At 47.0% G+C, this 27,522-nt stretch overlaps 1 protein-coding gene across 3 annotated transcripts in view; it reads right to left on the bottom strand.

The window, feature by feature from the left end:
* Positions 1 to 55: 55 nt before the first annotated feature.
* FAM163A (family with sequence similarity 163 member A) overlaps positions 56 to 27,522 on the bottom strand; it is a 94,065-nt gene continuing 66,598 nt past the window's right edge. For all 3 annotated transcript variants that reach the window (XM_043924478.1, XM_043924477.1, XM_043924476.1), the window contains exons 2-5: positions 11,241 to 11,333; positions 5,263 to 5,283; positions 4,167 to 4,281; positions 56 to 3,364 (exon numbers count right to left, since the gene is read on the bottom strand). In XM_043924478.1, coding sequence (XP_043780413.1) covers positions 2,954 to 3,364; positions 4,167 to 4,259 — 504 coding nt within the window. In that variant the 5' untranslated portion in view covers positions 4,260 to 4,281; positions 5,263 to 5,283; positions 11,241 to 11,333 and the 3' untranslated portion in view covers positions 56 to 2,953. The remainder of the gene's footprint in view (positions 3,365 to 4,166; positions 4,282 to 5,262; positions 5,284 to 11,240; positions 11,334 to 27,522) is intronic.

Below are 27,522 nucleotides of genomic sequence, written 5' to 3'. Positions count from 1 at the left end.
TGCCCCGCTGCCCCTTCCCCCAGGTAAAGCACGGAGGACCCTGCGGGGGTTTCTATTTCAAATTCCTCCTTTATTTTGGACATTTGCTTGGTTGTGACTCCAAGTTATCAAAGATGCAGGACAAGAACTCTGTAGCAGGAGCAGTGGAGAGAAACGTCCGCGAGAGCAGGGGGTCCCCGCCTCTCCGCTTCCTCTTTAGGGTGCAGCTTGAAAAGTGTCCGAACAGTGTCCCAGAGCACAGACTCAGCGGCTAAAAAGTACAGTGCGGTGGAGTGGGGTGAGCTTCCTCTTGCACAGGCAAGGTCCTCACAGCTGCTCGGAGGCTGGCGGGCAACCTCGAGGCTGTGCCCGGAGCAGTGTGGGGCGGTCGGGGCAGGGGGAGCCGTGGCCACCATCTCTCCAACGCCCCAAACTCAGATGTTGACTTGTGGGTTGATTGAGGCTGGGGAAGCTCTGGGAGGAGAGAGGGACTGTACGGAGATGCTTTTCACTCTGGGATCTCAATAGATGAGGGCCAAGAAGCACGTGAGAGTTGACTGGGTCTTGACTTCTCTGAAGGTGGGAGGTACTGGAATTTTTGGGGTAAGGAGAGACAGCCCCTGATGTGGTTGTGCAGCTGTAGAACCCCAGGGCAGCAAGGCACTGGGGCTGGTCATCAGGAGGCAGCTAGGGTGGCCAGGCCCAGCAGCTCATGTCAATGGGTGTGCTTAGCCCAGGAAGGGCTGGCAGTGGGATGGGTATGGGGATGTGAAAGCCACTGTCCCTAAGCTGGTCCCTCCGGGCTCTCGGAGACAGAGCTGCTTACCCCCACTGAGAGCTGCTTCCTAGTAGCAGAGAACTTGAAGTCACCCAGTAGGAGAGTCAAACATGTTGGCTTTTTTCTGATGTTAAAATTGTTTCACCAGCTAATCCTGCAATGTACTGTGGTCTTGGATCCATCAACATGCATCCGTGCACACAGGATCAGGCAATTGGAAAGTGTATCCAGCCCCCTGCCAGGACTGGGGCGAGAGAGACAGTGGTCTGGTTGGCAGGACTTTTCAGGGAATCCTGGCTTCCTGGAGCACTAAAGAGCCCTCAGAGTCCATCTGGGCGAGTCCCATTTCCCTGGAGGAAATGGGGTCTCAGAGGAGATAAGGGATCAGTCCTCAGAGGACCCAGAGTAACCCAAGTGTGGCCAGACCCCAGCTCCTCTGGCTCTCAACCCAGTGAGCCTTGATTTCAGATTGAGATGCAAGGTGACAAGTGCCCAGAAGGATGCAAAGGTGTGGCAAATTCTCTTCCCCTTCACTCCTCCCCCAGCTGCACCCTCCCTTTCTCAGATGCAAAAATCAAAATTCAACAAAAACCAGGCAAGGGGCCTGCTCCCTTCTTGTCCCACACACTGCAATGACTCAAGAGAGGCTGGGGGTTACTAATGCCCTTAAAAGGGGGGTGGGCAGCCACCCCTTACGGCAACTGGGACACTCATCAGATGCAGCCACACAAACAGCATAAGGCCACAGCTGAGTTATATCTGGGATCTGGACTTGGGGCCAGAGCGACCCAGCAATAAACAGGCCCTCGTTCAGAGACTAGGGGTTGGGTCAGCAGAGGGAATAGTGGCCAGTGTGGAATCTGCTTGCCGAGTCAAATCTGCCCCCATCCTTGGAGCCAGCGCTGCCGTCCCTGGTGGAAAGGCGGGGTGCTGGTCTGTGGCCTCACGGCTGGATGCCCAGGTAGGACACCGGGTCTCTGGAGGGGCTTCCATGCGGCAGCGTCGTTTCATGGGAGACTCCGCAGGCGCTTCCTGTAACCACCAGCTGGCTGCCGTGGCCGCCACCCTGATCACCTGTCACTCCCGCTGTCTGAAGACAGACTTTTCTTTCTAGTTGGCACGTCACTCTTCTGCTCTGTGGTTCCTGAAGGTGGCAGAGCCCTGGTATGCGCTGGTGGTGATGGTATGTGTGCATACACCTGGCGGTAACAGGCGTGTGTGTGTGTGCACACACCAGGTGGGGACAGGCCAGTGTGTACACACTTGGTGGTGACAGATGTGTGTGTGAATACACCTGGGAGTGCACAGGTCCTTGCAGGGCCACACTGAGGCACCACACTCAGCATGGCAGACCAGGGCCCCAGACACCATCGGCAGGCTCTCCTTCACTAAGCTACTCAGACTCTAGTAACAAAACTTGGAAAAGTTTCAACAGCTGGGACAGCTGGTTCCCAAGGCAGAGAAAGGATTTGTGGGGAGACAAGGCTAGACGTCCATGTTGGGTGCATTCCCTGCGAATAACCGTATGCCATGGCCTTTAAAGTCCAGTCGCTATGTTCCATGAGGATGGGGGGCAAATACAAGCATGTTCGGGAAGTAACATCTGTGTTGGAACAGCTACAGGGACTGCAGTCTCTAGGAAGCTGAAGTACAAAACTAGATGGTGAACTAGCTCTTGGATTCATTGCGGCAAGCAAGTCCCGAAAAAGCCCTTCAATCCTTCCCCACCCTTCTCGAGTTCTGCCAAGGCCTCAGGTCTGGCCTCTCCCCTTGCCCTCGCCACACCACCCCCCACTTTCTCCTTTCATCCCCCAAGGTCTCGGGAGACCTCCGGAGCCTTTGCTTAGCTGCCCCTGATGCTCCTGCTCCTCTCCTCAGAGTCTGGCAAAGCCAGGGGACAGAGGGAAGTGCAAGGGCTGTGGCCATGCTGGCCTGGCCAGAGGAAAGTCCCAACAGAGAAACCGACAGGTGGCCAATACGACCTGTCAGGCCCCCTTCCTCTGGGCCATGGGGCCAGCCCCTGCCCTGGTACTCAATGCCCTCAACAGCCTGAATCCGGGTGAGCCTTCCACCGTGGGGCAAGGAGAGCCAGAAAAACAGAAGGTCCTTGCAGGCTGTGGGAGGGGTTATCTGCTGTCCCCATTGATGATCCTGGTGGAGGGCAGCAGTGCTGGGGGGGATCGGAGGTGAAAGGGGTTACACGTCTGTACTAATAGCCCTTGGATTGGTGAAGGCCTCGCGCCCAGAGCCTGGCCACGTCACCGGGTAACTCTGGGGCGCTGCCACTTGGAGAGATGGGGGTCCCCCCTCCTTGTAGTAGGTGGGAGCAAAGGAGAGCCTCTCGCCTCCACCCCCATTGGGCACCATGTCAGCCGTCCGTATGTAGAAGGGGGAGCTGTATGGGGAGCAGGCAGTGCAGTGGCCGGCCGCCACCCTGCACGGCTGGCCGCAGGGCTCGCCGGGGACAGGCGCCAGGCTGCCTCGGCCGTCCAGGGCCTGGGAGCTGCAGGCATTGCAGGCGGGGCCTCTGGGGTGTGCGGGCAGGTCGTGCTCCTCCTCCTCTTCCTCGTCTGCATCTTCCGCTCCGCCCTTCTTGCAGCAGTAATACTGGGGAGAGAGAGAGGAGGGCTGCCTGAGGGCGGGTGCCCCGCTCTGGGTATGCGCAGACACCCGCGCCCCTGCTCCGCCGAGGACCCCGCACGGGGCCCTTGGTCAACCCTGGAGACACAAGTCAACACCAGGCGCCCACAGTCCATAGCGAAGTCCTCCCGGCCCCGAAAGATCAGTTCTTCTCACTTCCTCCACCTACTTCCTGTGTATTAACTCCAGGTGGCTGTTGAGAGGCTTCCCAGGTGGCGCTAGGGGTAAAGAAGCCACCTGCCAATGCAGGAGACTTAAGAGGTGCGGGTTCGATCGCTAGGTGGGAAAGATCTCCTGGAGAAGGAAATGGTACCCCACTCCAGTATTCTTGCCTGGAGAATCCCATGGACAGAGAAGCCTGGTGGGCTACAGTCCATGGGGTTGCAAAGAGTCAGACACGACTGAAGTGACTTAGCACGCACATGGTTGAGAGAAGTGGGGAGGCAGAGAGGGAGGGACATGCAGATTCTACTGAGCCCAGGCTGGGGTGCTGGGAGCTGCTTTCAGTTTCCCCACAGCGGTGTCCTTCCCACTAATCCTGAAATCTCAGACCTGCGGGAGACACCACATAAGGACCTGGTGCTTTCCTAGCTCACTCTCTCGGCTGCCCAGAGTGTGCAGGCTGTGAGGGAAAGCTCCCTTCTGACCGCCCCGCAAGGTCCAGCCCCCTCGACTTAAGCCTCCCACTTTCCGGGCTTGGGGCTTTGTCGCCCCCACGGCGGGGAGGTGGTTTGCTGGCGGCCTGTGGCCCCGGGCCCCGGGCACTGACCTGGAGCCTACAGTAGCACAGGACGGCAATGATGCAGAGGAGGATGACCGTAGCTAGGATTCCGCCAGTGATCACAACCGTTCCCGCTGTCATCCGCCCGACGCCCCATCAAACTCTGCAAAGACGTGTGGGGAGAGGTGAGGGCAGCTCACCTTTCTCAGCTGGAGGCGTGGTGGGGAGGGGGGCACCTGAGAGCAGGGAGGGCCCCGGGGACTGGGACGCCAGGAGTTTCCTGCAGACAGAGCCGCCAGGCCAGCCTAACCTGGGGGACTTACAGCTGTGGGAGGGAAGAGAGGCGGCAGAGAGCTGACTGGGGGTGTAATTCTGCTCCCTGTTTCCATCTAGTTTCAAAGGTTCTTGCTGTCTTTCTGCTTTAATTCTCCTCTCCCCTCCCCCTACATCATGCTCAACCCCTGACCTTGGTCCTTCCCCCCCACCACCCCATGGGACCAAGACACAGAGAATAAATAGCTTCTGTTTCTGAGGACTTAGGTGAGGCACTGTGCTGAGCACTCCCTTGGTTATCTCCGTGAACCTTCAAAATCACCTTTCAAGATAGTTGTTAATTATCCCTGCTTTACTCACAATGAGCTGAGGCTCTACTTGATTTGGCCGAGATTCCACCCAGCCTGGTTCACCCCCAGTGGCCAGGCTCTTAACTACGCCCTCTGGGGCACAAACACCCATGGTGCCCGAGCCCTTGACATAGGTGGAAGGCACGGGGTCTGAGCCTCAGAAGTTCTACTTGGTTCTGCCCTGGCTCCAAATAACCCACGTTTGGGTGGCATCTCTCCTCTCCTTCCAACTCTTGTGGGAAACAAGGGCAAGGCGAGCTCAGAGGGAGCCAGCAGGCACATTCTGGCTCCTGGAAGGTTGGGGCAAGGCTGGGGAGACGGGTCCTGCTAAGGGGGGCTGGGTGGGGCAGAGGCATGCTCTGGATGTGAGGCTGTCTGAAGGCTGACTCCCCTTTCAGGTCACTGAACGAAGATTCTTGACCCCCCTGAGGCACACAGGGGCCAAGGCTGGCTGTGCCAATGGAGCAGGAGGGTAGGAGGAGGCTTGGCATCTCGAGGACAGAATGACGGCAAGCACTTACGTTCATAAAGGGAACGGTGGCCTGCAAGACAGCAAAAGAGACGGAGATGGTGTTAGAAGAGCGTCATCTTGGAAAAGGCCCCAAGGGGGAGATTAGTCCCTGCGCCCCACCTCACCTCACCTGGCTCTCCCATCTTGTGCTCTGTCATCAGCAGGCCCACTGGTCCCAGATCTGAGTCTCCAGCTTGCAGCTTGAACCCAGTTATGACAGTCATTACCCTCTCTTCCAGTGGGCTCCCCAACCTCTGCCGACCTCTGAGTTACTGGTTCTACTGGAGCTGCCACAGAGGGTTTTATAGGTTGTCTCTCTCTCAAAGGGCAAGCAGGGACTGGAACACCAGCTGCTCAGGAAGTCATGTGCCCCACTGTGTTCACCTGGGGAAGGGGCACCTTTCCTCACCCAGAGACACCATCTGCTCCTCACCACTGTGCTCCTAGAGCCCGGCAGGCACTCGGCACTGCTTCCAGCTCACTCAGAGACGCTCACAGTGTGGTCTGTGGACCAGTCCAGGCAGCACCTGGGAGCTGGTTAGATACGTAGCATCTCAGGCCTCTCCACCGGCCAAAGGAGTCAGAACATGTATTTTAACAAGGCCCCGGGTGATTATCTGCACATTGGAGTTTGACAAGGTTGTGGCGTATTCCCCTAGGTGCCCAGAGTTTCTTCTTTTAAAATGTTTATTTGTTGATAAATAAGCATTTATTTTTAATCTTTAAAATAAACGTTAAAGGTTTATTTTAATAACAAATAAAAATAAATGTTTATTTTAAGCTGCGCTGGGTCTTCTTTGCTGCGCACGGGCTTTCTCTAGCTGCGGTGAGGGGTGCACAGGCTTCTCGCTGACACGGCTTCTCTTACTGCAGAGCATGGGCTCCAGGCATGTGAGTTTCAGTTCAGTAGTTGTGGCACAGAAGCTTAGCTGCTCCGTGGCATGTGGGATCTTCCTGAACCAGGGATGGAACCTGTGTCCCCTGCGTTGGATTCTTAACCACTGGACTACCAGGGAAGTCCCTGCCTAGACTTTCAAATCCTCCAATTGTGTGGTTTCTTCCAGTCTTCTATTCTTCACACCAGTTATGACTGTGTACCGCATACTTGCACTGGTGCAATGGGTTCCTAAAAGATTTCACTGGTTTTGTCTTCACATCACCTACAGTCAGCCCTTCACCCCTCTTATTCCAGAGCCTTCCTGGCACTGCGTTGCCTTCAGGACACATTTATCTGGGTGCAGACTTAATTTAGACTGAGCTTCAGTGACTTTTCCTTCCCCAACTTCCCTGCATGCTCACCACCAATTTATCTTTCCCTTCTCACTGCCCATTGTCCCCCCTTCCCCCCAGCTCTGCAGGAATCCTCTGCCCATCAGATAGTCCCAATTCTTAAGACACGCATTGCCTAGTGATATAGAAAGATACTTGATATACTTTATGAATCAGAGATGCACAGACCAGGGGCTGTGAGAACACAGAGGAGGGGACAGCTACCTACTTGGGGAAAAATTCCAGAGAACACGTTATGTCCCATGAACAGACTTCCAAATGCTGTGTGGGGGCTTGTCCTGCAGACAAGGTGCAGAGGGCAGAATGCCTAGTTCAGGAGTGTGAAAGAACACAGGGGTAACACACAGTTCTCAGGAACCGTAAGGATCCAGGAAGGCTGGGGGTAGGCATGAAGCAGGAGAGGCTGGAAGGCAGGCAAGGACATGGGATTTAAGCTCCATGGAGAAAATGGGGGCTCCTGAAGGGTTTCAGTAGGGGAGACCATGATCTCTCACTTTTTCCATCTGTTTCAATTCTGCCCATCCTTCAAAGCTCTGAGAAGCCTTCCCCAACTGCCTCATCATGATGCAATCTCTCTTTCCGCACTTCTACTGTAATGCCTTTCCAGGTGCCACTTTTCAAATCCTATCTTGGTGCAATGCTTGTCAACTTTCGTGTGGGAACATCGTGACTCCTGCGCTAAATTATGAGTCCTCTGGGGTCAGGAGTTGCAACTTATACTCTATCCTATCCTGCAGCATTATACATAGTGCCTGGCACACAGCAGGCACTTAATAAAAGTAATCACTTCCCCATATGGGCTTTCCTGGTGGCTCAGATGGTAAAGAATGTGCCTGCAATGCAGGAGACCTGGGTTCGATCCCTGGGTTGGGGATGATCCCCTGGAGGAGGGCATGGCAACCCACTCCAGTATTCTTGCCTGGAAAAGTGCATGGACAGAGGAGCCTGGCGGGCTTCAGGCTATAGGGTCGCAGAATCCGACACAACTGAGCGACGAACACATTCATATACATCCTTCCCCATATAGCGTTTCTTTTACAGGCCTGGCAGTAATGACCCTGATCGACCACCAGAGGGCAGTGTATCTCTCCACTCAAGTCTCATCTGCAGTCAGAGCATCCTTGTTGGAAACTGGTTTGACTGCTGAAATGTGTGGTGAGCCATGCTTCAGGGTTCACTGGGGCGTTTGTTGGGAGGTGGGGTGCAAAGGTGAACCTTAGCCTTGGGAGGACTTATACACCATCACAACAACATCACTCCTCCTTCTCCTGCTTCACTGGACTGCTCACCCCTGAGATGGCTCAAGAGACAGAGAGGGAAACAGATCACCAGTCCAGGTTGGATGCATGAGACAAGTGCTCAAGGCTGGTGCACTGGGATGACCCAGAGGGATGGGATGGGGAGGGAGGTGGGAGGGGGGGTTCAGGATGGGGAACACATGTAAATCCATGGCTGATTCATGTCAATGTATGGCAAAAACCACTACAATATTGTAAAGTAATTAGCCTCCAACTAATAAAAATAATTGGGAGAAAAAAAAAAAAACCAAAAGAGAGAGACAGAGAGGCCTAGCGAGCGACCTGAGGTTGGAGGAGGCAGCAGTGGCCCACTCTCCTGAAAGTCTTGGCCTGGTCTCCCGGGATATGCCCAGGCTGCTTTAGGAAGCAGGGAATTATGAAACCACACAGGAAGAGCGCCCTTCCTTCTCTGGCCTCCACGCCTGGCCTCCGTCTTTCAGCACTGTGAAGGCTGCAAAGCAGAAGTGGCCTGGAAAGGGGAGCCCGGCAGTGCAGGCGGAGCCATGGGGCTGAAGGCCCCTCCAAAGCCCAAATGTGCCACTTAGCAGGCACCCCATCTTGGAAGCTGGCCTTCTTTTTCATTTGTAAAAGAGAGATTACGAAAAAATGCAGCTTACGAGTATGACTGTGAATAAAATGATTTACATATACTACGGCCCCTTGTAAACTCTAAGATACCCTTCACACATGGTTCTATGTGCAGAAAACAGAGACCCAGACATTCTGTGACCGCTTAAGTCTGGCCTCACAGTCGTAAACCAAGAAGGGACATGTAAAGTGCATGTAGTCAGCTAGCCAAGTCCCTGCCAGCCTCCTGGATGGTCCAGTCCTGGTGGTGCAGCTTAGTATTTCAATTCCCACCCCCACAGGCTCTTTATGATTTCAGCTGGGCTTATTTTCTCTTTGCAAATAGATGTAAATAATCACAACAACTCTGAACCTAAACAGCTTTCGTTCTACAGTTTACAGTAAGTCTGAAATGGCGACCCACTCCAGTACTCTTGCCTGGAAAATCCCATGGACAGAGGAGCCTGGTAGGCTACAGTCCATGGAGTTGCAAAGAGTCAGACATGACTGAGCGACTTCACTTTCTTTCTTATTCTTTTCTCCTACACACGAATGCCTTCTGTTCTAGAGCACAATCATTAAGTCCAATTTGTTCGTTAAGTCCAACAAAGTTAGCCTAGGTACCCAACTAACACAACTGGCTATACAGTGAGTGAGTGAGTGAAGTCGCTCAGTCTTGTCCGATTCTTTGCGACCCCACGGACCAGGATCCTCCGTCCATGGGATTTTCTAGGCGAGAGTACTGGAGTGGGTTGCCATTTCCTTCTCCAGGGAATCTTCCCAACCCAGGGATCGAACCCAGGTCTCCCCCATTGTAGACAGATGCTTTACCGCCTGAGCCACAGTGTACTGCAATAGGTTTATAATACTTTTCACACAAACAATATGTAAAAACAACACAAAACATTTTTAATCTTACACTAGAGTACCTTGAAAAGTACAGTAGTACAACAACTGGCATTCAGGGGCTGGCATTCAGGGAACAGGCAAGAAGAGTTACTGACTGGAGAAGGAAGAGGAGATGGGAGACGGTAGAGCTGAAGGACTGTCAACAATAGGAGATGGAGGGCAAGCTACAATTTCACTCATGCCTGATGTTCATCACACAGGTTTTGGTTCCTTGCTGGATTCAATTCTATCTGTTGTTCAGTCACTAAGTTGTGTCTGACTCCTTACGACCCCACGGGCTGCAGCACACCAGGCTTCCCTGTCCTTCACTATCCCTTGGAGTTCACTCAAACTCATGTCCATTGAGTCAGTGAGGCCATCCAACCATCTCATTCTCTGTTGCCTCTTCTCCTCCTGCTCTCCGTCTTTCCCAGCATCAGGGTCTTTTCCAATGAGTTGCCTCTTTGCATCAGGTGGCCAAAGTATTGAAGCTTCAGCATCAGCCCTTTCAATGAGTATTCAGGGTTGATTTCCTTTAGGTTTGACTGGTTTGATCTCCTTGCTGTCCAAGGGACTATCAAGTCTTCTCCAGCATCACAGTGTGAAAGCATCAATTCTTCGGCACTCAGCCTTCTTTATGGTCTAACTCTCACATCTGAACATGACTACTAGAAAAACCATAGCTTTGACTATATGGACCTTTGTTGGCAAAGTGATGTCTCTGCTTTCTAACATGCTGTCTAGGTTGGTCATAGCTTTTCTTATAAGGAGAGTCTTTTAATTTCATGGCTGCAGTTACTGTCCAAGGTCATTTTGGAAGCCAAGAAAATAAAGTCTATCACTGTTCCCATTTTTCCCCTGTCTATTTGCTATGAAGTGATGGGACTGGATGCCATGATCCTTGTTTTTTGAATGTTGAGTTTTAAGCCAGATTTTTCACTCTCCTCTTTCACCTTCATCAAGAGGTTCTTTAGTTCCTCTTCGCTTTCTGCCATTAGGGTGGTGTCATCTGCATATCTGAGGTTATTGATATTTCTCTTGGCAATCTTGATTCTAGCTTGTGCTTTATCCAACCTGGCATTTCTCATGATGTACTATGTGTATAAATTAAATAAGCAGGGTGACAATATACAGGCTTGACGTATTTCTTGACCAATTTTGGACCAGTCTATTGTTCCTTGTCTGGTTGTAACTGTTGCTTCCTGACCTGCATACAGGTTTCTCAGGAGGCAGGTAAGGTGATCTAGTAAGAATTTTCCACAGTTGGTTGTGATCCACACAGTCAAAGGCTTTAGCGTAGTCAATGAAGCAGATGTTTTTCTGGAATTCCCTGTTTTTTCTATGATCCAACAGATGTTGGCAATTTAACCTCCAGTTCCTCTGCCTTTTCTAAATCCAGCTTGTACATCTAGTTCTTAGTTCACATACAGTTGAAGCCTAGCTTGAAGGATTTTGAGCATAACAGTGTGTGAAATAAGCGAAATTGTATGATAGTTTGAACATTCTTTGGCATTGCCCTTCTTTGGGACTGGAATGAAAACTGATGTTTTCCAGTCCTGTGGCCACTGCTGAGTTTTCCACATTTGCTGGCATATTGAGTGCGGCACTTTAACAGCATCATGATGACTTGCCTAAAGTCATATAATAGCAAATGTCTGAGTCAGGACTGAAGGGCCAGTGCTGTGGAGTTTCTGCCACATCTCTTGCCTGATTAATTTCCTGAGGGTTTGAGAAGAAGGTCCCTGTGTACCCTCGCAGGGCCTGGACAGAACGGATTCAGTGGGGACCAACTCAGGGGCTGAGGGCAGCCAAAGAGAACAAAAGCTGTTGCCAACTGCAGAGCCCCGGGCCCGCCCTCTGTGACCAGGACTTTCTGGAGCTCCCTTTCCATCAGCACCTCTCTCCACCTAGCATCCAGGCACCTTCTCCCGTGCCTCACACTTACGTGAACCAGCTGGACCAGTGACAAGCCCAGTCACGCCGGCTGTGCCTGAGCAGACAGCAGCTGGGGGCGCATCATGGCCAAGGGCATCAGTTCCTGCCAGAGAAGGGAGGGGAAGAAGGTCAGTGAGAGCTGGAGGGGAGGCTGAGAGGACAGACCGGTACACGCTGGCACCTAGCTGTGACCCCAGGACTCTGGAGTGGACACCCCCAAGGAGGCTTGTTTCCTGACCTCCATGGCTGCCTGGGTCTGAGGTCTCCCCAGCCTGAGGACCTAGGCTCAGACCTCTAAGGCCACATCCTTTCCTTCCTTCGTGTCACTGCCTGGAACCCTCTGCCCGACACAGCATCAGGACAAGAGCAACCTCCTGCTCTGGGGAGCGAGGCTCAATGCGAGAAGGGAGTCCGGTTCCTCCTTCATGCTCCTGCTGGAGAATGCTGCCCTGTCCCCTGGCGGACATGTCCCTTTCGGCTGCATAGCTGATCTCTCTCACTCTGGCCCCATATACTTCTTTCCCATCCCCTTACCCCATTCTTTCCTGGAACTGTCTGTATTCCTAGTGCCCAGAGCTGCTCACACCTTTCTCTTACTCCAATACTCCAACTCATCAGGCCAACATGCCAACCAGACACTTGGATGGATAAGTTCATGCTGACATGCTGATGGAGGTGGAGGAGGTGAGACCCACCGAGGAATCCAGTGCAGGCAAATTATTGGGCATCCCTTCAAGCCAAAATTCTTTATCACTCAACCTTATTTAGAGGAGCATCTGGGCCTGACTTAGGAATGGGATGTGGGGGGCGGTGGGGAGAGGAAGGGCGCCCCCGATGGTGATGCTGGGCTGCTGCTCACTGTCCCGAGGAGAGCCTGCTGCGCTGGGTGTGTGTTTTGATTAGGGAGGGAACCTAACCATGAATGGGGTGTGCTGAGCCACCTTCCATGGGGACAGAGCTGACAACCCACAGGATCTCTGGCTCAGCAGGAAGCTGGAGGCCAAAGCACAGACATTTTCATGCCTCAATGACTGGCACCTATCTGAGTTCAGCAGGTCTCAGGAACAGAGCTCCCAGAGAAGTTGAGAAAGCAGCTGGTCACCTGCAGAGGTGCTCCATCCCTGCCTTCACCTCCTTCTAGATCTAGGCCTTAACAAAGTCTTCAGTGCCTGCCTTGGATGTTCTGGACACTCAGGCTTTCTCTTCTAAAAGATGTTTTCACTCATATGAAAATGTATGTCGTGTGTAGCTGGATGTCAGAGTGGGACTCTTCCCACCTAAGTGTTGACTGAGATGCCAATGGGTTGACATCAGAAGACTAAAGTGAGTTTGGAATAGGTCTCTCCTCCCTGGCCATGTGCAGGGAAACACACATGGGGATGCAAATCTGCTTCAGGGTTCACGTTGTTGTTCAGTCGCTAAGTCATGCCAGACTCTTTGTGACCCCATGGACTGCAGCACACCAGGCTTCCCTGTCCTTCACTGTCTCCTGGAGTTTGCTCAGATTCATGTTCATTAAGTCAGGATTCATGAGTGCTTTGTAAAAGAGAGATGGGTCAGTAATCTGGTGAAGAATTGGTGAGGAAGATTTCCTTGGCAAGAGCTGTTGCTGAGCCATGAATCTCTCACTCCAACCAGCAAAAGAGACAGGAGGGTCATGGAGCTGGCAGGGCTCGTTGTCTTGAGTCCTGCCCAGTAGTGCCACCTGGAGGCGTGAGAAGACCCCAGTTGAGGAGGCCACAGGTGGCCTCCAGATGCCCCAGGGGCTGAGCAAGGAGTTGCCAAGAAGGCCAGGAATAGAGATGGTGTGTTTGCCTGGGTTAAGCGCCCATCAGGAAACCTCAGAAAAGCCTCAGAAAGCATTCACAAAAGCAGGAACCAGTCTAAAGCTACTCTCTGCTCTCTGCTGCTGCTGCTAAGTCGCTTCAGTTGTGTCCGACTCTGTGCGACCCCATGGACCGCAGCCCACCAGGCTCCTCTGTCCATGGGATTTTCCAGGCAAGAGTACTGGAGTGGGGTGCCATTGCCTTCTCCCTCTGCTCTCTAACCAGTAAGAAGTCTCCATTTCACAGCAGCTCTTGAGGATAGTGGGAGGGAGGGTAAGAGCAGGAGGAATGTAGACAGCAAGGGATTTTGCCCAATGCCCCAAATACAGCGGATCCAAACTGGAGGATAGAAGAGTAATGCTGTTGGATGGGGAGTATTTTGATTATCACTCATGACTGACACTCTAATTTCTGAGTTGAAACTGTGTCTATAACTTAGAATGACTATGAGACTATCACCTAGGAGGGAATGAAAAAGCAATGGGCCTGGCATAAGGGCAGGGGCAGATTTCTCCCACTGAATACATTTTAAAATAAAGGGATACTTGATCATATACCGTGATCAAGTGGGATTTATCCCAAGGATGCAAGGATTCATCAATATACATATATCAATCAGAGTGATACATGACATTAACAAACTGAAGAATAAAAACCATACAATCATCTCAGTATATGTAGAAAATTTTTGACAAAATTCAACACCCATTTATGATAAAAATTCTCCAGAAAGTGGGCACAGAGGGAACATATCTCAACATAGTAAAAGCTATATATGACAAACCCATAGCTAACATCATTCTCAAGGGTGAAAAACTGAAAGCATTTCCTCTAAGATTAGGAACAAGACAAGGATATCCACTCTCACCACTTTTATTCAACATGGTTTTGAAAGTCCTAGACACAGCAATCAGAGAAGAAAAAGAAATAAAAGAAATTCAAATTGGAAAAGAAGGAGTAAAACTGTCACTGTTTGCAGATGATGTGATATTATGTATAGAAAATCCTAAAGATGCTACAAGAAAACTACTAGAGCTCATTTACGAATTCGGTAAAGTTGCAGGTTACAAACTTAATACACAGAAATCATTTCTATACACTAAAAATGAAAGATCAAAAACAGAAATTCAAAAAACAATTCCATTTACCAGGCATCAAAAAGAATAAAATACCTAGGAATAGAGCTACCTAAGGAGACAAAAGACCTGTACTCTGAAAACTATAAGACACTGATAAAAGAAAGAAAAGATGACACAAACAGATGTAGAAATACCATGTTCTGGGATTAGACAGATTAATACTGTGAAAATGACTATACTATCCCAAAGCAATCAACAGATTCAATGCAATCCCTATCAAATTACCAATAGTATTTTTCACAGAATTAGAATAAACAATTTTACAATTTGTATGGAAACAAAATAGAAGATCCTGAATACCCAAAATAATCTTAAGAAAGAAAAATGGAGCTGGAGGAATTGGCCTTCCAGATTTCAGGCTATACTACAAGCTACAGTAATCAACAGTATGATGCTGGCACAAAAACAGAAATTAGATCAATGGGACAGAATAGAAAGTCCAGAGATAAACCCATGCACCTATGGTCACCTAATCTATGACAAAGGAATCAAGACTATACAATGGACAGAAAACAGTGTCTTCAACAAGTGGTGCTGGGAAAACTGGCCAGCTACAAATAAAAGAATGAAATTAGAATACTCTCTAATACCATACACAAAATAAACTCAAAATGTATTAAAGATCTAAATGTAAGGCCAGAACTATAAAGCTCTTAGAGGGAAACATAGGCAGAACACTCTTCGACATAAATTGCAGCAAGATCTTTTTTGATCCACTTCCTAGAGTAATGAAAATAAAAACAAAAATAAATAAATGGGACTAATCAAATTTAAAAGCTTTTGCACAGCAAAGGAAACCATAAACAAAATGAAAAGAATAGGAGAAAATATCTGCAAACGAATTGACCAACAGGGATTAATCTCCAAAATATACAAACAGCTCATGCAACTCAGTATCAAAAAAACAACACAATCAAAAATAGGCAGCATTTATATATGGTAGAAACCAACACAAATGTTATAAAGCAATTATCCTCCAATTAAAAATAAATGAATTTTTGAAAAATGGGCAGAAGATCTAAACATACATTTCTCTAAAGAAGATATACATGTAAGCTGAAAATCACATGAAAAGATGTTCAAAATCCTAATTATTAGAGAAATGCAAATCAAAACTACAATTAAAACTATCATCTCAGATAAATTAGAATGGCCATTAACAAAAAATCTACAAATGATAAATGCTGGAGAGGGTGTGGAAAAATGGGAACCCTCCTACACTGTTGGTAGGAATGTTAATTCATATAGCCATTATGGAAAACAATATGGAGAGTATTAAAAATCTAAAAACAGAACTACCATATGACCCAGCAATCCCACTCCTGGGCATATACCCAGAGAAAAGACATAATTCAAAAAGATACATGCATTGCTATGTTCGTAGCAGCAGTATTCACAAAAGCCAAGACATGGAGACAATCTAAGTGTCCATCAAGAGAGGAATGGATAAAGAAGATGTGGTACATATAGATAATGGAATATTACTCAGTCATCTGTTGGTGTTATTTAGTTACTAAGTCATGTCTGACTCTGTGAGACTCTATGGAGTCCACCAGGCTCCTCTGTCCATGGGGTTTCCTAGGCAAGAATACTGGAGTGAGTTGCCATTTCCTTCTTCAGGGGATCTTCCTGATTGAACCCATGTCTTCTGCTTGGCAGGCGGATTCTTTACCACTAAGTCACCTGGGAAGCCCTTACTCAGCCATAGAAAAAAACAAAATAATGCCACTTGCAGCAACATAGATAGACCTAAAGATTGTCATAGAGTAAAGTAAGTTAGACACGGAAAGACAAATATCATACCATGTCGTTTATATATATACTTTTTCTAAAAGAGTGCATACAAATGAATTTAATTACAAAACAGAATCACAAATGTAGAAAACAAATTTATGGTCATTAGGGGATGTGAGGGGAGGATAAACTGGAAATTGGGATTGGCATATATACACTCCTATATATAAAATAGATAGCTAATAAGAACATGCTATATACCATAGGGAACTCTACATAATACTCTATAATGAACTATATGGGAAAAGAATCTAAAGACCCTTTGCTGGAAAAGACTGAAGGCAAAAGAAGAGGGTGGCAGAAGATGAGATGGTTGGATAGTGTCACCAGCTCAATGGACATGTTGCTGTTGTTATCAGTCACAAAATTGTGTCCAACTCTTTGCAAACTGCAGCACACCAGGCTTCCCCGTCCTTCACTATCCTGAGCAAACCCCGGGAGATAGTGGAGGACAGGGGAGTCTGGTAAGCTGCAGTCCAAGGTGCTGCAAAGAGTTGGACATGACTTAGTGACTGAACAATAATAACAACAAATAACCGATTCACTTTACTGTACAGTAGGAACTAACACAACACTGTAAACCAACAATATGCCAACAGAAATTTTTTAAAAAATAAAGTGATAGACCTCCAGTAGATTTTGATCAATGAAAGTGAGACAAAACACAAGTTACAGACTAGGAGAAATGAAAATGGAATATTACCACATATGCTGCAAACATAAGGAAACTAAAGGGTATTAAAAACAACTTTATGCCAATAATCTAAATATATAGGTGAAATGAATACATCTATGGAATAATGTAACCTACCAATATTTCCTCAAGGAGAAGTAAATTACTTGAAAGATCTTATAACGTGAAGAAATCAAACCATCAGAAGTTGACTTTCAAAACAAAGAAGAAAAACAAAAACACGCAGGCCCAGAGAGCTTCACCAGAAACACCTACCAAACATTTAATAAAGAAATCATCCTATCTTACACAAAGCATTCCAAGAACAGAAAAAGAAGAAACACTCTAAGTCATCTTACTATCACTTTTCACTAGCAACAAACAGAAAACGTAATTTTAAAGACATCATATAAAATAATGATAAAATTATTAAGTCCTAGATGTATATGATCCCCTGGAGCAGAAAATGGCAACCCATTCCAGTAGTCTTAACTGGGAAATTGCACGGACAGAAGAGCCTGGCAGGCTACAGTCCATGAGGGTCTCAAAGAGTCAAACACAACCGAGAACACACACACACACATATAATACAAGCTATATAGGAGACAACAGAGGACAAGATGATTGGATGGCATCACTGACTCAATGGACATGACTTTGAGCAAGCTCCAGGAGATAGTGAAAGACAGGGAAGCCTGGTGTACTGCAGTCCACGGGGGTTGCAAAGAGTTGGACACAACTGAGCAACTGAACAACAACAATATAGGGATTTTTTTAAAAGAAATCTTTACAATTTTACTGAAAGACTTAAAGATGCCTAAATAAATGGAGCGGTATACTGAAAAGATAAAAATAAAATAAAAACTAAAGGGATATTTGAAGAAAAAATCAAAGTTGCTTTTTGGGCCTCAATCATGCAACATGCCTGCTTAACCAGTTACTTTAGAGAAAAATGGTCCGTGGAAATGGAAGAACTCTAGAAGATTTGCCCCAGCATTTTTACTTCTCTAGAAGAAGAAATCAAGATCAGAGAGGACAAGTGACTTACTTAACCACACACAGCAAGATAGAGATGGAGCTGGAGAAGCACTGGGAGCAGAGCCTCTTGGCCCCTGCTGTCTCTCCTCCCAGCACATCTGCCCTTATCTCACCAGGAGCTAATGTGTCCCTAAAGCTGCGTTTCTCACATTGGTTTGATGGTAACAATCTACCTGAGCCACACATTAAGGCAGAGACTCCAGACCTCCTGAGGCAGCATCTCCAGAGGAAGAACCCAGAATCTGTGTCTTTAACAGGTTTGAATCTTGCCATCTGGCCCTTTCAGGAAAAGATGCAGGAACGAAGGTCTTTGGGAGGATTTCAGGCTGGAGGCAGCAGGGGACCTCCGTAAGGGTGACCTTGTGGAGCCTGTGGCATCATCTGCTGCCCATAACAAGGCTGGATCTGGGTTCTGTGTCCTCCGGGCAAACAGGCCAGGAGGAGGATGAAGGGAGTGTGTGGAGAACCAAAGGTAACACAGTGTCTCTGGGTGGGGAGGAGCTAATAGAGGTCAGGATGGGGAACCTTAAGCCCATTCTTCTAGTGAAAGCTGGGGGAACATAAAAGCCATCCTGATCCGATCTCATTTACAAAGCAGAAATAGAGACGCAGACGTAGAGAACAAACATATGGATACCAAGGGGGAAAGGAGGGGTGGGATGAATTGGGAGATTAGGATAGACACAGACACACTACCATGTATAAAAAAGATAACTCATGGGAACCTACTGTATACAGCACAGGGAACTCGACTCAGTGCTCTGTGGTGACTTAAGTGGGAAGGAAATCCAAAAAAGAGGGGATATATGTATACATATGGCTGATTCACTTGGCTGAAGAGTAGAAATTAACACAACATTGTAAAGCAACTCCAATTAAAAAAAAAAAATAGCCTCCCTGATAGAATGTGTTGGAAATGGGTTTCCCAGTCCCCATAAGGCCAGGGGTCTGTGCTCTCTCTGAAGGACCCCTGCCCTCAGGGACTTCAGCACCCAGAGGCGGGGTCATCTCCCTCACCGCCTGGACCAACAGTGACAGGAAACTCCTGCCGCAGCGGGCACCAGCACATGTAATTAACGATCAGCTGCCCTCTGCACCCTGCTTGGCCCCCTTTGGAGCACAAGTTAATTGAGCAGGGCCTAAGCACCGGCTGATCTCAATTTCTTCTGATGCAATTAAGCCTTCTCCAGTCATTTATTAACTCATGAAATTGACACAGCAGGTTAGCAGTTCCTAAGAACAGTTTTTTTCCCCCTCGTTCCCTGTCTCCTCAGACATCAATGCTCTGGCATGGCTGGCGGAGGGAATCAGACAAAGGGGCCTCCTTTTACTCTGATTGTGCTTATGGCCATTACCAAGGCCTGACTCCCGGGATGAGGGTGGGAAGACTTTGTGGTCAGATTGGTCCCTTTGCCCCAGAGGAGGTACCACAGCAGCAGAGAGGTGTGTGTTGTTGAGTAGGGGCCTCTCTGAGAGATACAGGGAAACTCAGCAAATCATCACGGGAAAAGAGAACCTCAATGTAATAATAAACAGGCAGTTTATAAAACAGAATCAAAAGGCTAACAAGAAAATGAAGAGATGCCCAAACTCAACATAATCTAGGAAATGCAAATGGAAACCATAGAAAGCTATTCCTCTACACTGGTAGACTAGCAAAAATTGGTGGGGATTTAGGGGCAATGCTGGTGGGGTATAGTTATGACGGCTGTTGAGGGAGAGACTTGCCACTACTTGGTCATATTAAGTTCAGACCCCATGAGACAGCAACTCTGCTCCTGGGTCTATGTCCCCCAGATTCCTCAGTATATCCATATGGGACCATGTGTGAAGATGTTCATCCCTGCATTTTTTATGGTGGCAGAGAAATGGAAGTAAGATCAGTGATCATCACTGGAAAGTTGGAGAGGTAAAGTCAGGTAGACATATACCTCAGAGGATAATGCAACTGCTGAGAGCAATGGACCAAGGGGACCAGAGTAACACGGAGCGACAGGGATAAATGTTAGCAGAGGGCTAGGTTAAAAACAACAACACAGACAGAATTAGATGTATAAGGATGTATAACACTGCTTATATAAATTTAAAATACAAGCACATAGACCAACAATTTACATTTTCAAGAACACATACTGGGACTTCCCAGGTGGTCTAGCAACTGGGTTAAGAATCCTCCTGCCAATGCAGGGGACACAAGTTCAACACCTGGTCCAGGAAGAACCCACATGTCGTGGGGCAACTAAGTCTATCTGCCACAACTACTGAAGCCCTCAGGCCCTAGAGCCTGCACCCCACAAGAGAAGCCACTACAATGAGAAGCCTGCTCACCGAAACTGCAGAGCCGCCCCTGCTCACCACAACTAGAGAAAAGCCTGAGCAGCAGTGAAGGCCCAGCATAGCCAAAAATAAACAAATCAAACAAACAAAAAAAAAGATCCCACCATCACCAAACTATGCTTAAAAAAAAGAACACATACCAAAACAAAAACAACAACCCCCTCACCCAAGTTCATAGATACAGAGAACAGGTTGGTGGTTGCCAGAGGTAGGGAGTGGAGGTGGGAGAAATGGGTGAAGAGGGGCAAAAGATACAAACTTCTAGTTATAAAATAAATAAATAAGTCGTGGAGAAATAATGTACAGAATGGTGACTATAAGGCAAAACCAATACAATGTTGTAAAGTAAAATAAATAATTAATTAAAACAAAACAGAAAATAATAATAATACTCTACTGTACATGTGAAAGTTGCCATGAGAGTAGACCTTAAAAGTTCTCATCACAAGAAAAACATTTTTTGGCCACTGGTCATGGGTGATAAGTAGACTTATTGTGGTGATCATTTTGCATTGTATACAAATGTGAAATTACTATATGGTATACCTGAAATCAATACACTGTTATCTGTCAATTTTACCTCAATAAAACAAAATTCAAAATACATATCCCAAAATGTATATGCATTAAACATGTTAGAATGGCTGACTGTGGAAGGAGGAGAATGAAAACAGGAATAAGAATAAAAGAGAAAAAAAATAATAGAGAAGAAGGGCCTTGCCCAGATCAGTGATGAATCATATTGTGGACTATCTGAGAAATAATACTGAGGAGTATAATTAACTTAACCTTCTACATCTGGGGTCCAACCCAAACAAAAAGGAAAGGGGTCTCTCACCACCCCCAGGAGGCCCTCTGTGCTGCACACTTCTATCTGACCTTCCTATCTGTTCTCAGGTAACTGTATTATTGCCACACTGGGGTCAAGTGGGTGTATTTTGTTTTCTTCTTAAATGATGGACCATTTAAGGGCACTGAAATCTTGTGTTTTCATAAGGCTCCACTCCAGTGTTCTGCACATTTTAGACCGTGGGATGGCAGATCTAATGGGGAAGCTGCTTTGCATGCAGCACGTGGACTGTTTTATGCAGATGACACTCGTCTCTGCGGCTTTTGGGGTCAGGATTCCCTATTATTATGGGCCTTTTTTCTCTGCATCAGAGAGATGACTGTGGAGGTCAGCAAATGGGTTAAAGGCTTGGTTCACCTTGGGTTCAACTCTCCCTTTCTGCCTTTCAAAACAACATTCATTACTTCTGAAAGAGTTTTTGTGTGTGCATCTTGTTTGATGTTCAGACATGGCAGTTTTTTTATTTCTCTTATTTCACAGAAAACATAAAGCTTAGAAAAGAGAAGTGGCTCAGCCAAGGTCACACAGCTATTTTGGGGAGAGCCAGGACACCCTGCCCTCACCATTCTTCCATGCCCAGTGTAGCTCTTGCTCTGCAAGGAACACATGCCCTCTGCCATAGCCCCATCTCCGTGTCCCCCAGCTTTTCTGACTCCACATTCTATTTCCTGACTCACCACGCGCAGGAGGGACAGGCGCACCATGGCCTGTGTGTTGGGATGAGGCATTGGTCTATACGGTTCACTTGGATTTCTCTCCATCTGTATTTGATTTCTACTGGCATTTGGGAGGTGTTCCGAGATCCCTAGGCAGCAGGCCTCCAGCCCGCTATGAACAGGCTTGTTAGGAAAGGCAGAAGCATCTGTGGGGTTTGTTTCTCCTTGCTGGAAAGATGTCAGCAGTCTGGAAGAGAGCCAGGTGAGAACCCAGGCCATTGAAAGGACGTAAAGCTTGAGATCAGATGGCAATAAGGAGGGCCAAGGTGCTGGGCTAACAGGTGGGTCAGAAGGAGCTAACCTGTGAGGGACGGGTCTCAGGACCATAGAGCCATCTAACTCAGAGCAGCAGGAAGGGGGATGCTTGCTCAAGCTGTCCAAGGGGACAGATGTGAAGTAATGGGATAAAAGGAGACCAAGGAAATTGAGACCAAATTAAGGCAAATCTCACAGGACACAAACAAATGTAACAGTGAGATTTGAAATCTGTTAACCTACATTGCACAGGGAGGCCTGGGGAGCATTACGGAGCTGCTCCCTCTCCTGGCTCAAATCTAGAGACCTGGCCTATTCATGCTGCCAGTTGGGTTCGACTGGGCCAGGGTGAGGGTACAGCAAGGATGGGATGAGGCAGCTTCTGGGTTTGGGGGGCTTAACAATTGCACCAGGATTTATTCAGGATACTTAATCATTTTAATGAGAATATTCTAAAATGGGCAAAAGGGCCCTGAGGAGGACTTCCCTGGTGGCCCAGGTGTTAAGAGTCCACCTGCCAATGCAGGGGATACAGGTTCGATCCCTGGTCTGGGATGATCCCACATGCTGCAGAGCAACCAAAGACCATGTGCCACAGCTACTGATCCGCGCTCTAGAGCCCCTGAGCCTTTGCTATGGAATCCTGTGTGCCTAGAGCCAGTGCTCCACAGCAGGAGAAGCCACTGCAATGAGAAGCCTGTGCACTGCAACTAAACAGTAGCCCCTTTTCACTGTAACTATAGGAAGCCCAGACACAGCCACAAAGATCCAGAACAACTGAAAAAAAAGAAACCATATATATATATATGTATACATATACATATACATACACACACACACACACACACACACACACACTTATTTAAAGCCCATTTGCAAGTGATAAAGCAATGGAGGCAGCAGGCCTTTTGCTACCTCTGCAGGTGGGGCAACACTTCATGGAAACTATGGGAGAGCTCCTGGTAGAATCCTGTGGGCTAAGTGAGCAGAATGTGAAATTAACACCCAAATATGCCTCCTATTCTTAATAGTTCACACACACTCACACACACTCAATATATATGGCTCCTGTTTCATATTCTGGGTTTGCTAATTCCCAAGTAATTCTTCGGGTGTCTTTGTGGAGTTCCGCTAAACTTTTCTAAAAATTGAACTACATGATTTGTCAATATCATCTTGTGCAGAGGGAGCAAAACTAAGGAAACAGTGTTTGTATCTTGATGAGTTGTATTTCTGTGTTACATGCACTGATTTCTCTGGCTGTGGGAGTGGCCTGGGATGGCTCTTCCAGCTGAATCTTTATCACTTTGTACCCTGTAGATGAGGTAGGGAGGCTTCCCCAAGAAACCTTGGGGCTTCCAGCTCCCCACAAGAAATGGAGATGGAGATAGGAGTTCCATTTCATCCACTGGTCCCTGAGGGCTGAAGAGGGTGAAAACTGCTGTGGCCAGATTACTCATCAGGGAAACCTCCAGAATAGACTGGATACAGCTAAGCCATGCTCTCTCAGAAAACAGGTTACAAGAGAGCAACTTTACACTTTTTTGTGTGTGCAATAGGAAAACATATTGCATAATAGGAAAACATATGCTATTTATAGCTTTTCCCCTTCTCTGCTTTCTGCTAATCTGTGTCTACCAGCTCATCTGGACTGGACAGAGTAAAAGGTAAGTTGGGAGACACCATTCTATTTGAATAGATATGACCTGACCTGAATACACTTAGACAATGAAAGGAGAAGAGGAGAAATTCAAGAGCTGGCATGGAAGGTACTTGAAAAGCATTCTGGAGAGACTGCAAAGAGGAGGAGACTGGAGGTGGCTGCCATGTGCATGAGACACTGGGAGAGGTGGAAATGGGAAAGAGGTTGTTGTTCAGTCACTCAGTTGTGTCCGACTCTTTGCGACCCCATGGACTGCAGCACGCCAGGCCTCCCCGTCCATCACCATTTTTTGGAGCTTGCTCAAACTCACGTCCATTGAGTCAGTAATGCCATCCAACCATCTTGTCCTCTGCATTCCGCTTCTCCTCCTGCCTTCAATCTTTCCCAGTATAAGGGCCTTTTCTAATGAGTCAGTTCTTAGCATCAGGTGGACAAAGTATTGGAGCTTCAGCTTCTCTATCAGTCCTTCCAATGAATACTCAGGATTGATTTCCTTTAGGATTGACTGGTTTGATCTCCTTCAAGTCCAAGGGACTCTCAAGGTAAAGAGGATTTTTGAGTATTTTATATATTATGAATGAAATTTATTCCCTTGAGATTTCCCAAAATCTTCAGTAAAGGTTTACATTGTTTTCCACATAGGTTTTTGCATATTGGATTGAGTTTAAATAAGACACCTTGAGGAGACTGAGCCCACAGGGCAACTTTTACTTTTCTTTCACAGGTTGTCATCATAACGGGGGATGACTTGTCCAAAGAAAGATAATTGGTGGAGAAGACTTTTGAGAGTCTCTTGGACTGCAAGGAGATCCAACCAGTCCTTCCTAAAGATCAGTCCTGAGTGTTTATTGGAAGGACTGATGTTGAAGCTGAAACTCCAATACTTTGGCCACCTGATGAGAAGAACTGACTCATTTGAAAAGACCCTGATGCTGGGAAAGATTGAAGGCAGGAGGAGAAGGGGACGACAGAGGATGAGATGGTTGGATGGCATCAGTGACTCAATGGACACGGGTTTGGGTAGGCTCCGGGAGTTGGTGATGGACAGGGAGGTCTGGCATGCTCTAGTCCATGGGGTCACAAAGAGTTGGACACGACTGAGCAACTGAACTGAACTGAACCAGTAACTCTTGGGCTTCCCTTGTGATTCAACTGATAAAGACTCTGCCTACAATGTGGGAGACCTGAGTTTGATCCCTGGGTTGGGAAGATTCTCTGGAGAAGGGAAAGCCTACCCACTCCAGTATTCTGGCCTGGAGAATTCCATGGACTGTAGTCCATGAGGTCACATACAGTCGGACATGACTGAGTGACTTTCACTTTCACCAGTAACTCTCAGAGATGGGAGGATGCCAGTTTAGGTTAAGTTGGAAAGACATATAGAGATTAGTGTTTATGAACTTCCTAAATAGAAAGACAGAGAAGATAGGGATTTGGTAGGAAATACAAATGATAAACAATTCCTCAAAATGTTCCTAGTTAAGAAGTCGCTCTGGGACCAGCCAACATCAGCTCCAGTCTATGGCCAAGCCTGCATCTGGGTCTCTGACCCAGGGCGGCCATGGTGATGTTTTTGAAAAAAATCTCCTCTTGTTTGAATGACTTAATTTTATACACTTTTCGTACTTGCTACTTTGTGCTTTTCTTATCAATCTCTTTGAATATTACCAGTTAGGCATATTAACACTTGTGGTGTCAAAACTACTGTAAATATTTTACCCAGTATGAATTCCTTTACAGTGTAAAAGTTTTAAACTTTTAGGGAGCTAAATCTTTCATCACTTTTTCTTCCCTACTTGACTTAGGAAGTTTTGCACACAGGGTTATATAAGAAATGTTTCACTTTAAAAATTTAATTATTCATCTTGCAGGGATCTGTTTTTGTGCTCTTCAGTTCAGTTCAGTTCAGTTCAGTCGCTCAGTCGTGTCTGACTCTTTGCAACCCCATGAATCGCAGCACGCCAGGCCTCCCTGTCCATCACAAACTCCCGGAGTTTACTCAAACCCATGCCCATCCAGTCGGTGATGCCATCCAGCCATCTCATCCTCTGTCGTCCCCTTCTCCTCCTGCCCCCAATCCCTCCCAGCATCAGGGTCTTTCCAATGAGTCAACTCTTCGCATCAGGTGGCCAAAGTATTGGAGTTTCAGCTTCAGCGTCAGTTCTTCCAATGAACACCCAGGACTGATCTCCTTCAGGATGGACTGGTTGGATCTCCTTGCAGTCCAAGGGACTCTCAAGAGTCTTCTCCAACACCACAGTTCAAAAGTATCAATTCTTTGGTGCTCAGCTTTCTCCACAGTCCAACTCTCACATCCATACATGACCACTGGAAAAACCATAGTCTTGACCAGACAGACCTTTGTTGGCAAAGTAATGTCTCTGCTTTTTAATATGCTGTCTAGGTTGGTCATAACTTTCCTTCCAAGGAGTAAGCGTCTTTTAATTTCATGGCTGCAGTCACCATCTGCAGTGATTTTGGAGCCCCCCCAAAATAAAGTCTGACACTGTTTCCACTGTCTCCCCATCTATTTCCCATGAGGTGATGGGACCAGATGCCATGATCTTAGTTTTCTAAATGTTAAGCTTTAAGACAGCTTTTTCACTCTCCTCTTTCACTTTCATCAAGAGGCTTTTTAGTTCCTCTTCACTTTCTGCCATAAGGGTGGTGTCATCTGCATATCTGAGGTTATTGATATTTCTCCCGGCAATCTTGATTCCAGCTTGTGCTTCTTCCAGCCCAGTGTTTCTCATGATGTACTCTGCATATAAGTTAAATAAACAGGGTGACAATATACAGCCTTGATGTACTCCTTTTCCTATTTGGAACCAGTCTGTTGTTCCATGTCCAGTTCTGACTGTTGCTTCCTGACCTGCATACAGGTTTCTCAAGAGGCAGGTCAGGTGGCCTGGTATTCCCATCTCTTTCAGAATCTTCCACAGTTTATTGTGATCCACACAATTGAAGGCTTTGGCGTAGTCAATAAAGCAGAAATAGATGTTTTTCTGGAACTCTCTTGCTTTTTTGATGATCCAGTGGATATTGGCAATTTGATCTCTGGTTCCTCTGCCTTTTCTAAAACCAGCTTGAACATCTGGAAGTTCTCGGTTCACATATTGCTGAAGCCTGGCTTGGAGAATTTTGAGCATTACTTTACTAGTGTGTGAGATGAGTGCAATTGTGCGGTGGTTTGAGCATTCTTTGGGATTGCCTTTCTTAGGGATTGGAATGAAAACGGACCTTTTCCAGTCCTGTGGCCACTGCTGAGTTTTCCAAATTTGCTGACATGTTGAGTGCAGCACTTTCACAGCATCATCTTTCAGGATTTGAAATAGCTCAACTGGAATTCCATCACATCCACTAGGTTTGTTTGTACTGATGCTTTCTAAGGCCCACATGACTTCACATTTCAGGATGTCTGGCTCTAGGTGAGTGATCACACCATTGTGATTATCTGGCTCGTGAAGATCTTTTTTGTACAGTTCTTCTGTGTATTCTTGCCACCTCTTCTTAATATCTTCTGCTTCTGTTAGATCCATACCATTTCTGTCCTTTATTGAGCCCATTTTTGCATGAAATGTTCCCTTGGCTCTTAGGGTTTCAGTTTTAGTTTTTTTTTTTTTCTTAGATAGAAAGCCAGTTCTGCCAGGTGAGCTGAATTGTCTTAGACTAAATTATCATCTTTAGTACATATTAATTTCAGATCTATTTATGTGCAGATCTATTTCTAAATTCCCTATTCAATTCTATTTACCTACAATTATTCTTATGCCCCACTGTTTTAATTAACTTGATTTATCATAAATTTTTAATGACTTGCAAGATTATATATACTCTTATTGAAGTATAGTTGATGTGCAATATTATATGTTTCAGGTGTACAATAGTGATTCACGATTTTTAACAGTTATATTCCAATCACAGTTACTATAAAATATTGGCTATATTCCCTGTGTTGTATTATATATTCTTGTAGTTTATTTATTTTATACACAGTAGTT

Source organism: Cervus elaphus, chromosome 14 (assembly GCF_910594005.1).
Source record: "Cervus elaphus chromosome 14, mCerEla1.1, whole genome shotgun sequence".
Classification (NCBI taxonomy): domain Eukaryota; kingdom Metazoa; phylum Chordata; class Mammalia; order Artiodactyla; family Cervidae; genus Cervus; species Cervus elaphus.
This window is presented reverse-complemented; position numbering and strand designations above follow the sequence as displayed.